This window comes from Cucurbita maxima, unplaced genomic scaffold, assembly GCF_002738345.1.
Source record: "Cucurbita maxima cultivar Rimu unplaced genomic scaffold, Cmax_1.0 Cma_Scf00024, whole genome shotgun sequence".
Classification (NCBI taxonomy): Eukaryota; Viridiplantae; Streptophyta; class Magnoliopsida; order Cucurbitales; family Cucurbitaceae; genus Cucurbita; species Cucurbita maxima.
This window is the reverse complement of record NW_019272040.1, coordinates 3,461,356-3,473,212: the sequence shown is the minus strand read 5'-3', so window position 1 is coordinate 3,473,212 and position 11,857 is coordinate 3,461,356. Positions and strand designations below refer to the sequence as shown.

At 33.5% G+C, this 11,857-nt stretch overlaps 1 protein-coding gene across 3 annotated transcripts; it reads right to left on the bottom strand.

Moving 5' to 3' along the window:
- Positions 1-1,483: 1,483 nt before the first annotated feature.
- LOC111498095 lies at positions 1,484-10,762 on the bottom strand. 3 transcript variants are annotated; one of them, XM_023149171.1, is made up of 19 exons: positions 9,780-10,762; positions 8,946-9,143; positions 8,507-8,590; positions 7,851-7,910; positions 6,874-6,918; positions 6,134-6,333; positions 5,742-6,036; positions 5,430-5,539; positions 5,235-5,364; positions 4,959-5,138; positions 4,796-4,885; positions 4,254-4,316; positions 4,038-4,112; positions 3,108-3,158; positions 2,680-2,757; positions 2,418-2,552; positions 2,220-2,327; positions 2,073-2,138; positions 1,484-1,839 (listed from the first exon to the last, which is right to left on the bottom strand). In XM_023149171.1, exons 1-19 carry the CDS (start codon positions 10,131-10,133, stop codon positions 1,696-1,698), a joined length of 2,466 nt encoding a protein of 821 aa, XP_023004939.1. In that variant the 5' UTR covers positions 10,134-10,762; the 3' UTR covers positions 1,484-1,695. The 3 variants fall into 3 exon arrangements, with proteins under 3 accessions (XP_023004939.1, XP_023004940.1, XP_023004941.1); XM_023149172.1 differs by having other exon boundaries at positions 5,235-5,331; XM_023149173.1 differs by having other exon boundaries at positions 9,805-9,892.
- Positions 10,763-11,857: the final 1,095 nt, after the last annotated feature.

The following is an 11,857-nucleotide window of genomic DNA, read 5'->3' as shown; positions in this document are numbered from 1 at the left end:
CTACACCCCTTTCAACTACGTCTTATCAAATTATTTGTTCTCCCCTCCACTAAAAAAGCTCCAACCAACATTCAACCAAACCCTATAATTCATTTTTTCCGATCAAACTTTCACATCAATATTTTAATTTCGATTAAAAATTTAAAACTAATAGAAATAATTTCTAAAAATTTATTATGGGAAGAATTTTGTAGTAACTAAAATCAAAATCAATAAAAAAAAAATAACAATAATAGTTTTTTTTCTTTTTATTTTATTTTATTAAGTATTGTGCTAAAAGAGAATGAAAAATTGTCATAAAGCTGCAATGATGCCTCTTTATGAACAAATAAGTTGGAGAAAACATTCCCTCAAAAAATAAGTCAGATATTTTAAAAGATATGAAAAGGCATATAAAAATAAAAATGGTGGATTGTTATTTGATGCCAAACCCATTGGTCCACTTAAATGGTCACATTCACGTGATTGTTCAACTCATCTCAAAACTAATTTTTAGGTTTTTTATTTTGTACCAATTCAGATACAATATTTAATATTTATTTAATGTTTTTCACTGTTTATTTGTACCAGCCATTTAAATCCTTACCCTCCTTCAATATTTTTTTTAATTTATTTCCATTTTTTAATATATCTTTATTTAATTAGAGAATGAATTAAGAATAATAAAAATATCTTTATTTAGTTATAATCAAATATCATATTGATTCCATTAAGACTATTATAGAGGTTAGGCTACTTTTAAGACGCAATTTAAATGAGATAAAGATGAAATTTAAATAGCATATATTTTTAGGTACATTTTTTCCGGATTTAAATTGTTTTTTGATTTTTACATAAGCTCAGTATTTACAATGAGTCCATAAAAATAATTATTTGTTTTTTTTTTATCCAACTCTAGAAATAAGGGAAGAAAATTAATGGGTAGATTTGAATCATTATTAAAATACATACATTATCATTATTGAAGCATATTATGGGTAATACGCATGCCTTTTATAGGATATCAATAATAATTATACATTATTACAAAAATAATAAATGTTAAGCAATTAGAATTAGTGGCGGAATTACTATCGCCACATATTAATTCTTAATTATTTTGTGGTCAACAATTAATTAATTTAATGCCTTTTGTTATCATTTTTTGAATGCCCCATTTTCCTTCTAATTTCTTAATATTTTTTATTTCATTTTGTTTAGGGAATCATAGTTTTATTTTTTCAAGTTATAACTTTCTTTTAAAAATATAAATATATTTGGATAAGAACTAAAAGGAATTTTGAAAAAAGTTTTAAAAAATTTAAAAGACTAAATTTAACTTTATTTAAAAAAAATAAAAATAAAAAAACTCAATGTCTATTTATTACAAAAACGTGTCTATGTCTACCAACATTATCATGAATGTATGAATATAATTATCATTTTCAACTTAAATAAACATATCTACTTTCAAATATAGGCTCCGAATGAATAGAGCCATAGGTATGTGCATCAACTTATTTATTAGTGTCGAATTGAAGTAACCAAGATTTACACGGGAATTATCACAAACTTACATATGTATTTCTCCTCACTAAAAAAAGAAAAGAATTGAGATATTTTCAGTATTGCTATTCATTAATGTTATGTTACGTTACAAAACTGATTTGGCTAAAAACAGTTGAGCTGCAAATTAATGGGTCCCAAGGAAAACCTCTAGTGATGCTTCATCTGCACCTTGTGTTGTACTTCTACTTCTGCCTTTGGAGTTGGGGAAGCATTCACTTCACCGAACCCATTTTCAAAGCTCGACAATCGAGAATCTGAAAGAACACTGAAAAGCTGCGTGTCTACTAATAGCTGCAAACAATTCATCAAATCATTTTCAACTATTTGGATGAACACATTTGTTTTGATTCCGAATTCTTTCATTGTTTTAGGCTATTATTGTTTAGGAAGCTGAAAGAACTCAGTGTTTTGACCCAACAGAAACACAGTTGTAAGATGATTAACATATGATGCACATGAGATTTCAGCTATAAAAGTATTGTTAATGAAATGGCTAAGAAATCAAGCTGAGAAGTGGAAATCACCTTAATAAATGGTCGGTCCTTACTAGCAAACGAGTCAATAAAGCTATCTTTAAGAAGTAAAGAAACCTGAAATCATAAAAACAAAGAGCTAAGAGCTATAGAGATTGGTTGGCTATGGGATACTTAACAGAATGTAGATTCTCTGACCCTGTCGTTATTTGATTGAACACTAGTTATGGTATGAGATCTAAGATTTGAACACAGCGAGTCCATGTATTGCCTCATGACATTCAAGAACTGGGTAGCGTATTGAGTCTGCAAATTCAAAGTTACATCTGAGAGTCGAGCACAAGCACAAGGCATGGGGGTAGAAGAAAAACAAATAGCTAAACCAACAATACTAACCTGATATTCGTTGTACCTATATACAGGATGCTTTTTGGCAATTGAACTCCTATTCGCCAATTTCGCATGGACCGGGCCAAGCTCAGAGGCTAGTTCTCTGTGTCGTGGAAGTGTCGGTAAGGAACATGTTTTCACCTGAATGAGCAGAAAGTTGAAAACCGACATCAGAAACCAATTGGTGCCTTTAAAAATCTGTTTATCATCTGATTGATACATAAACATGGTGAAGAAAAACAAAAGGCTAAGCAAAATTCCACCTAACCTGATCCTTAAGCACATCAACAACAACTAGATTAGACGTCTTCATCTTTACATCCGTTGGTCTATTTAGTGTACCAACCTGAGAAATTACCAAATGGGGAAGCCGATGTTATAAAATAATCTGGATTCATTAACAAACCTTAAACTATTTGCTCAAACATCCAGATCAATGAACTTTCTATTTCAGACTTAAATCTCAGATCTACAAAAAGAGCAACTGATAAAATGAAATGTACTAATAAGAGAATTGCCTATTGCTATTTCCATTAAAAGATTCCTAACCAGATCTAGCTTATGATATTGAGGTGATAGGTTTCTAATAAAATATCCCATTATTTCAAAATGAATTGCCTCTGATCAGCACACAAATAAAAAGTTTGCATTTAAACGAGGGAGAATTTAGATAAAAGAAATCAATGTTATACTCACAATGAAGGGAACAGGTGCATCAAGGAGATCAAACATTTTTCCTGGTAGAACCTGAAAATTATCGAGATGAGCATGACCTGGGAAGTAATAATTCAACCAAGTCCTACTTTTCCATTTACCTCATTTGGGAGGTAAAATTAAAACATAATAAAATATTAAACAAGTATTGTATTCCTCTAAGAAATTTGCAAGGACGGTGAAGCATCTTTAAAAATACGACCCATACCTCTGTTTTTGAGTTTTGAATTAGTACTGTGAATGTGAATTATTAAATGACGGGCATAAGAAAGAAGAGTACATCTTTCATTCAATCCAACCAACCATAATTACTTCAGAATGGGCTTTCCAGAAATATTGTGTCCTATGGAGAAGCAAACGTAACCGGTGATTTTCTACTCCAGAAAGTACTTCTTTTAAGGTCCGACACACAAAAGTGCAATAACTCTCCAAAGCTTACAGGCTTTTTTAGGCCATATTAGAAAAATAAAAATAATTTTTTTACAAGCTGAAGAAGATAGTATTGTGTATAATAAAATAATCAAAATATTGCGTGTAATAAAATAATGAAAATTCTAATAAATTGGAATTTTTAAAGAAATTTAGGAGAAATTGTACTTTTAGTTTATCAATTAAAATACACACATATATTTCAAGGCTTCAAGGCACAGAGGAGCATGCGTGCATGCACTTCATTGGACAAAGAGACTTACCATTCAAAAGACTTCCATCAAAGTTCAAATAGAGATTTTATTTCAAAAATTTTATATCCTCTACAACAAGGTGAAATGGTTAGGCCATTTCCAATACCATATAAACATCGCTGATTTGTGCAAAATGCACGTGGTTGTTATTATTGATGTCAATAGGTGGTTCAAGTGAACAAACAATTGAAAAATGGTTTAGTAGAGGAATTAATATCAATGAACGTACCGGAAGAAATAAACTTTGCCATTGGAAAGGGCAAATCATAGGAACAAAGGATGACACTGTAGCAGAAAGTAGACCCTGCACTAATTGATATAATGAATGAACATCTAATCAAGTAAATGATTCATTGTAGTCAGAATAATGAAGAGCTAGATATAAACAACCAAGCACAAGATTATAAGTGAACCAAAAAAGAAAAAGAAAATAGGACTAACATACCAAGTTCGGACACACTAGTATCACTTGTTTTTCTAATAAAATCCCTGCAACCAATTGCAAAACCTGAAAAAGACGACGTGATCAGACTTCTAAATTCACGAAAAAAGAATTTTCAAATGCTTAAAATCAACATACTTCGAAAATTTAAGAAGCACTCAAGTCAGAATATGGAAAAATGTACAAAGGCATTCAAAAACAAACCCACAAAAGAAGCACTCAAGTTATTGGACACAAAGCTATTGGTTGTCAAGAAGCTGTGATCTCAATATTGCGTCAAGTAGTCCCAAATAAAGAAACAGATCTTGAGGAATAAACATTGCAGTGAAAGCTCATGACATGACGTAAAAATGAAGGGACAACAAAGCATTTTAGGATCAGGGAAAAAGATAGGGGAAACAATATTAACTGACAAAACAACCGTATACTTGAGTAAGTTAATTGAATTAAGGAATCTGCAAGGGAGTTGCGAGAATTCATTCTAAAACTAATAGAAGTGCAAAATTTTTGGACCTGCAGAATTAACTGAAAAGCATTGTGCTTACAGTTTCAAGAGAGAGAGCTCGGCATAGAGTGGCTGTTGTCCACATTGACAAGGCATGAGTTTCTTCAGCTGTAGCCAACTTTGTTTTGACCTATCACAGATTTAATCACCCCTTAAAGTGATGCTAAACACACCCTACGAACAATGAGCAACAAGAGAAATACCTCAATGGGGTTCAACGAGTCTAGATATTTTTCACAAAATCCAAGGGATGCAATTGCAGGTCTTCTATATTGAATAGATTGCAAATGTTCTAGAGGTTGAAATAATAATTCACATCCCCATTCAGGAACAGGAAGAGAATGATATCCACAGACTATTTGTAGCACGTCATACTTATTCTCCTATCATAACAAAACCATGAAGCAAATGATTAGATCAAGAATAATCTAAAAAGAAACTAGTCATTCAAGGAAAATTAGCAATCAAAATCAACCAACCCTAGCCCATTCCATTATCAAGTCATCACCGTATTCCTGTTCGCAATTCGGAAAAAGATCATCATCCTCATCTTGTGAAGCCATACTTCTAACTGGACTGCCATATGATATGATATCACTGAAATTGGAACTGGGGAAAAGGTGTCTCATACTAACAATATATGAGCATATTAGATATCAGGGTAAATCTACCACCTGAACAGGTATTCGGAACTCCCTAGGCTCTCTAATGCACGATGTCTTGATGAGAAAGATCCCTCTGCGCATAGGTGACCACTGTCGCAACTTCCATTACTTCTTTCCAGCTTCCAAAAAGTTGAAAACAGCTATAAACTCAGCAATCACCAAAAGATAACCACAAAAGGAACTACACGTGCCATCTAATATTAATTGAGGTTTTTTAGAAGAGTCCTTATAACAATTCTACATTGGTACAATTGAGAATTTTCTTGCAGCCTCAAACTATCGTAAAGGAAATTTTAATCACTCATTTTTGTTTTTCCTTACTTGACTCAAATCCAAAATGTCGCTGGTTGTGCTACTTTCAGGAGATCGAGGTTCTGACATCTTCGTTGAAGAGGTTAAGATCTCATCATCAGATATAAGTCCTGCAGCAGCAGCAGTAAGTGCCACTGCACTGTCAATTGGTATTGCTGATGCCATCCATTCACTTGTGGACTCCCTTTCAGGAGAGTCGACATTCGCACCTTGATTTGAACTTGACACTGATGGCACATAATCAGTGAGAGAAATTTCACTAATAAACTGAGTTACACGATTCAAACGTTCCTGGGCTATTACACTGCAGACAATAACCAAACAAAGGTTGAGTTATTTAGATCCCAGATTATTCTATCTTGAATCTGTTTGTCATTTAGAGAAACAGAATTACAAAGGACCTGTTCAACATCTCAAAGTGTGACTCAAAGAAAGGTACTCTGGTTAACAGACAATAGCAGCGAGGTGCAGAAACCAAAAAACGGCTGCATAGTCCAGAAGAATTAGAAAGAGAATTTGAGATGCCTAGAATACAGGGTGGCCTCTGAACAATTTCTTGCACATGTAAGCACACACCATAAAGAGTTGAATTGTTGGCAACCTGAAGGAAAAGAAAGTAGCTTCAGCCACCATTTATTCCCATTTCTTCTATGAAATAAGCATATGGAAGTGAGTAAAAAGATCAAAGAAACTCCCACTTGAAAAGATAAAATGGCTTTAGATAAAGAGTGGATAAAAAATACGCACCAAAATCCCAAGAAAAGAAAAGAACTGGGATGGTTCAAGTTTCAGAAACTTAATTTCAGTCAATATTTTACACTTCCACAACACGACAATAGGTAAAAGAAAGCCATCTGAACAATACTTCAAGATTTGAAATCAATGCAAAGAAGAAAAGGAAGATGTTATTGTAAACTTGCAAACACAATTAAAATAATATACAACCAAGTAGTAACTCGACTAGAAATCAAAAGGCATGTGAATCTTGTATTTACTCATGAATCATAGTCTTGCATCAAAGATCAAGGACGTCAAAGAAAATTTGATAAGAAATACGTCCATCATTTAACTTAGACATATATCTAGTGACAAAAAGAACTTTAGATCCAAGATTAGCTGAAGAGGCAATCACAAAATTTACCTTAAGAGAAAAAATAAATGCCAAATCATCTCTTTTCAAATGTTCCTGTGACAAATAGAAGAGGCTAGCATCATTATGTTTTTGGAAACTAAAAAGTAAATTAACAGCTTATGAATAAATTAAAAATAATTTACTCGTCAAAAACATCCTCAACAAAAAAAAAAAAAAACAAAGCAAGGATAAACTTCAACAAACCATACTTTACTACTGCTTAGAACTACAAAAGAAGGAAACTAGGATCACCAAGAACAGTGGTTCCATTTGCATATGTGTTTAAGTGACGCTCCGAATGGATCAACAAGGCTAACTGTATGATCCACGGCAACAAGGAAGCTACACACATTTATTAAACAAATGAGTTGATTCACTTGGACAGATTACAAGCATTACCATTTCTTATGTCGTTACAAGCACTATGATCATCAAAGATAAATATACAACCAGATGCAAGAGATGATAGATTTTTATGACATCTTAAAAATAAAAATTGTCTACACCATAAAAGGAAGAAGAAAATATTGACATGCTCATAAAACTTTGTTCCAATGAAAAAGGTTTATTAAAAGAGTCAAAATACAGAACAATAACGGAGAGCCGAATGATTTGATGGAAGATATCAAGATGGGTACAGACGTGATCATGTTTAAGAAATACAATGAAGAAAAATGGATAATATAAAGAAATCCAAAGGGTTAAATATATATTAATATATACTGCCAAATGACAATACAGAAGATAACTTGTAAAATTTCATCCAACCCAACAGACCCAGTCTACTGTTCAAATGTAACCCACCTAAGTTTAGTTATGAAAGTTAACCTGGTTGCCAATTTCCTAGTGTCTATACTTGATCTTACTGATATAGTTCCATGTTTGGATGATTAAACTCGTCTAGGATCAGAGAGAAAAGTAGACAGAGGAAGGCATATATACGCTAAGTTGACATGACAAAATACATTAATATTGGCACTAGGTACCTGACCATAAACAATTTCATTCAGATCGCTGAGTGATGGAGTCCTCTCCATCAACTGTGCCTGCATTAGAGTCAATGTGTGAAATTTCATTCTACTAGTGAACAAACATTTCCAGAAAATAGAACAAACTACAGCGATCAAGTCAGTAATAAACATTAAGGCCATTATGATTCAAAGAGAACATTAATGAGAAGTTAAAAGCACGGTAAACGTAAACTACTACCTAATGCACAATAATCCACAAAATAAGTAGAGGGAAAGATGGTACCTTAATGATACCATTAATTTATTTTAGAAATTAATTGTCATCCATATACTATTTTTTTCATTCAAGATATTCATTAATGGTATAAATTCCCAAAGAAAAAAAATATCATAACTCACATCTGCTGAACACCACAACAATAGTTTATTCACATTTAACCATTGATTTGTAAACAAATAGCTTATTTTAAATTCAAACGCTGATCAACATATAAATTACATGGAATATGTTGGTGATAGAGAGTAAAATTTGACACTTGCAGATATACTTCACCTGGTTTCCTAGATTTTGATTTTCACATAAATGGATAAAAGCAATATAATGAATAATGGATAATATTTAACCAGCCTAACCTTCCTTAACACATCATGGCTGATGGATAATAGCTCACCTTAACACCTGCAGGAAAACAAAAGGCAGACAAATCCTTCATACGCATTGGCAGCCTCTTCCCCGGTGGATACTTAAAAAGAATCTGTAGATACAAGTACATGATTTCATCAACATGCAAATATACGAACGCAAGAATGAAATAGTTGACCATCTTGCCATGTTGTTCAACCTACTTCTCAACTGCATTGCTTCAGTGAGATGCCAAAAATAAACATGAACGAGGTGTCCTATAGAAATGGGGACCCAATTGTTCTTCAAAACCTTCATCCCAAATTTTATGCGAGTAGATTTCTTAAGCAAACTAAGTTTTCAGTAGGCATAACAAAAAAGAAGGATCTCAAATATCATTACAAAGAATTAACTCACTACACAACGGATCATTCTACAATGCAAAGAAAAGAGTTCTACCAAACTACTGATCCAGATAAAGAGTTAACCTGAGGTTCCAGCAGGGGAACTGGTGGCCCTCTATTCTCTAACCTTCTGATATCTGTCATCTCAGCATTTCTCTTTTGTGACTCCCATTTTTTTCTTCTAGCAAATGCATTTTCCACAGTCTCAAGGTTAGTATCCGGATGGAGCCCCGCAATAATGAAGTGATCAAAGAGAGAGGTGGGCTCCTGGTATACACCGTCCTATAAAATATGAACATATTAAAATTAATCCTATCATTTTTCTTTTCCTATTTATCCAACCATATTAGATACATTTAGCTTAATAAAAACCATGCAATCATCCGACATCTTTGTTTTACAGCACAAAATATGCCTGTTGGAGCACCAGTTCGCCTCATCCACATGCAACTGGATAGTTATACCCATCTTATCTTACGAGTTTCGTCTCAGACTGAACTACCAACTCATTTTTTTCTACTCAATCATAACAGTTCAGCCAATTTAACGCTAATCTGAACTAATCATATTTGTATACGTCATATGAGGAAATTCCATAAGAGCAGTGGATGATGATTATCATAAACATTGAAAAAGCAGAACAGCCAGTAATTCCAAGAACGTTTTTATACATGACTAATTTACAACCATGTGGAAGTAGAAAATATTTGAGAACATTGAAAAACTTCAGTCCAAGGGAGGCCTGGTTTTGGAAATAAAACAGGGTATTGCATCATTATAACATCACCCAAAACGTGCATTGAAAAACATAATTCGTTTTTTCTGTATCGAAAACAAACATGTCCTGCTTTAGTCTCGAAACCCGGAAAAACCAAGTTGTAGCAGAAAGAATAGAGAAACATGGAGTGAATTAGATACCAGAGTTTTGGAGTGAAACTGATACCACTGACGTTTTTGGTTCGCCATGATCTCAGGATCGAAACTATAGAAGGCGTAATCGTCATCGCGTGTGTCTCTCCCCCATCCCCAAGCCTTCTGCACATGGGATTTCAATCTCTGGATACTGTTGGATCGTCTGTGTTTTGCATTCGGAATTTCACTCCTAGCACGTCGATGTCCCATCCCCGCGTCCTGCAACCCGGTGCCCCCATGATAAACGCTATTGAGAGCTTCACCGGCCACCCGAAACGCCCCCTCCGAGAATTGTTGCAACGCCCAGACAGGCGACGGAGGCCGCTCGTCCGCCAATTCGCCATCTTCCTTAGTCTCCATTCTTAAACAATCAATTCATCATCAACGCTCATTGCACCAATTAATCAGCTCCGTCATTACATTCTCAATCCCCCAATGATTTTGAAGCTGAGCCAGATGGAAAACAAAACCAAATTCACAACGAGGTCCCTCTGAAAACACGATTATCATGGATTAAACCACCCCCCAAGTGAAAAAGAAGCTGAAACATTCCCGAAAATCCACGTCTAGTGCATCAGCACGTGAATGTTCAAGGCATGCAGGAAAAGAAGGAATCCCCTGAGGTAGCAAACGGAAGGGAAGGGAGACAGATACAGGAAGCAAGAGGCGAGTTATGAATGGGATTGGATTTGCAGAAGTGAAAATGATGATTGAAAACGGGAAATGGGAAAGAGTGCAGAGAAATAAAGAAAAGAGAAATGGGGGAAGATATGGTGGAAATGGCAGAAATCACCTGAATGAACGAATGAACGAACGAAGGAATGTGAGTTTGGAAGTTGGTGTTGGGAGGGAGCGGAAGCGGAGGAGAGACGGAGAAGAAATTCATCAAAAATAGGAAACAAATCAAACAAAGAAAGGAAGTTTTGTTGAAACCAAGAGAGAGAGAGAGAGAGAGAGAGAGAGAGAGGGAGAGAGAGAGAGAGAGAGAGAGAAATTTCTAGCATTTTATTTTAATAATAAATTGTATAAATTATATATTCAACTATATTTTCACATTTAAATCTTTATTTTAATACTTAGTTAAACGAAATTAAAAATGATAATTTTACATCTCGCCTCTAAATAATAATTTTTTATATAATAATGAAAAGTAAAGTAAAATAATTATTGCCAAATAAAACTAAGAAGATTTCATTGAATTTCTATGTTGTGAGAAAGCCGACGTGTCGTTTAGCAAAAAACTACAACTTTCACCGGTCGGAAAATCTGGGCCCACTTTCCGAAAATTTTCAAGTTTTCTGCCGTTGATTTTGGCGCGGCCGTTACGGTTTGATGTCCACCGTTGGATTTTGGCGCGGCCCTTTCTTATTTTACGCGCATCTACAAGCAATTAATGTTCATAATTGATTTACGTGAAATAAATTAGTTAAATTAAAAATTTAGGAAGAGGTTTATATTTATTTGTTTGCCAAAATTATAAATTTAATTCTTAAATTTTCTAATTTTTAAAAAATTATCATGATGGATAAATATCATGTATGAACATTTAAAATAATTGTTTACCTTTGATTTATTCACAAGTCAATCCCATCTTTTTATGTGTTTTATTTGATTAGCATATTAGAAGGGGGAAGTTAGAGGAGCCAAGTTGACTTTATTATTGTTCGCTTTGAATGGAATCTACTTTTCAATGATTTCTTTAGTTTAAAAACATGGAACCCTAATTCATTTAGACTTAGATTTTAATTCCATGCTAATTCCATTCTTATTTATGAAATGAAAATAATAATAATACGTCACCTAAATATTTAGCATTAATTAGGAAGCTTCGCGAAATGAAACTTTACATATATATATAATTTGTTAAGATGTGAAATGGAACAAGTTTAGGCTCTACTGTCATTGATGTTTAAATAATTAAATGTCATTGATGTTTAAATAATTAAATGTAAGCAGAGCACATGCTTTGTTCACTACATTTATGGGATGGATAAATGTCTACTGAAAATGTTTGAACAAATTTAGTTCAACTATAAATTTTTCCAAATACTAAAGAAGACTATGTTAGTTGTAAGAGATGTGAA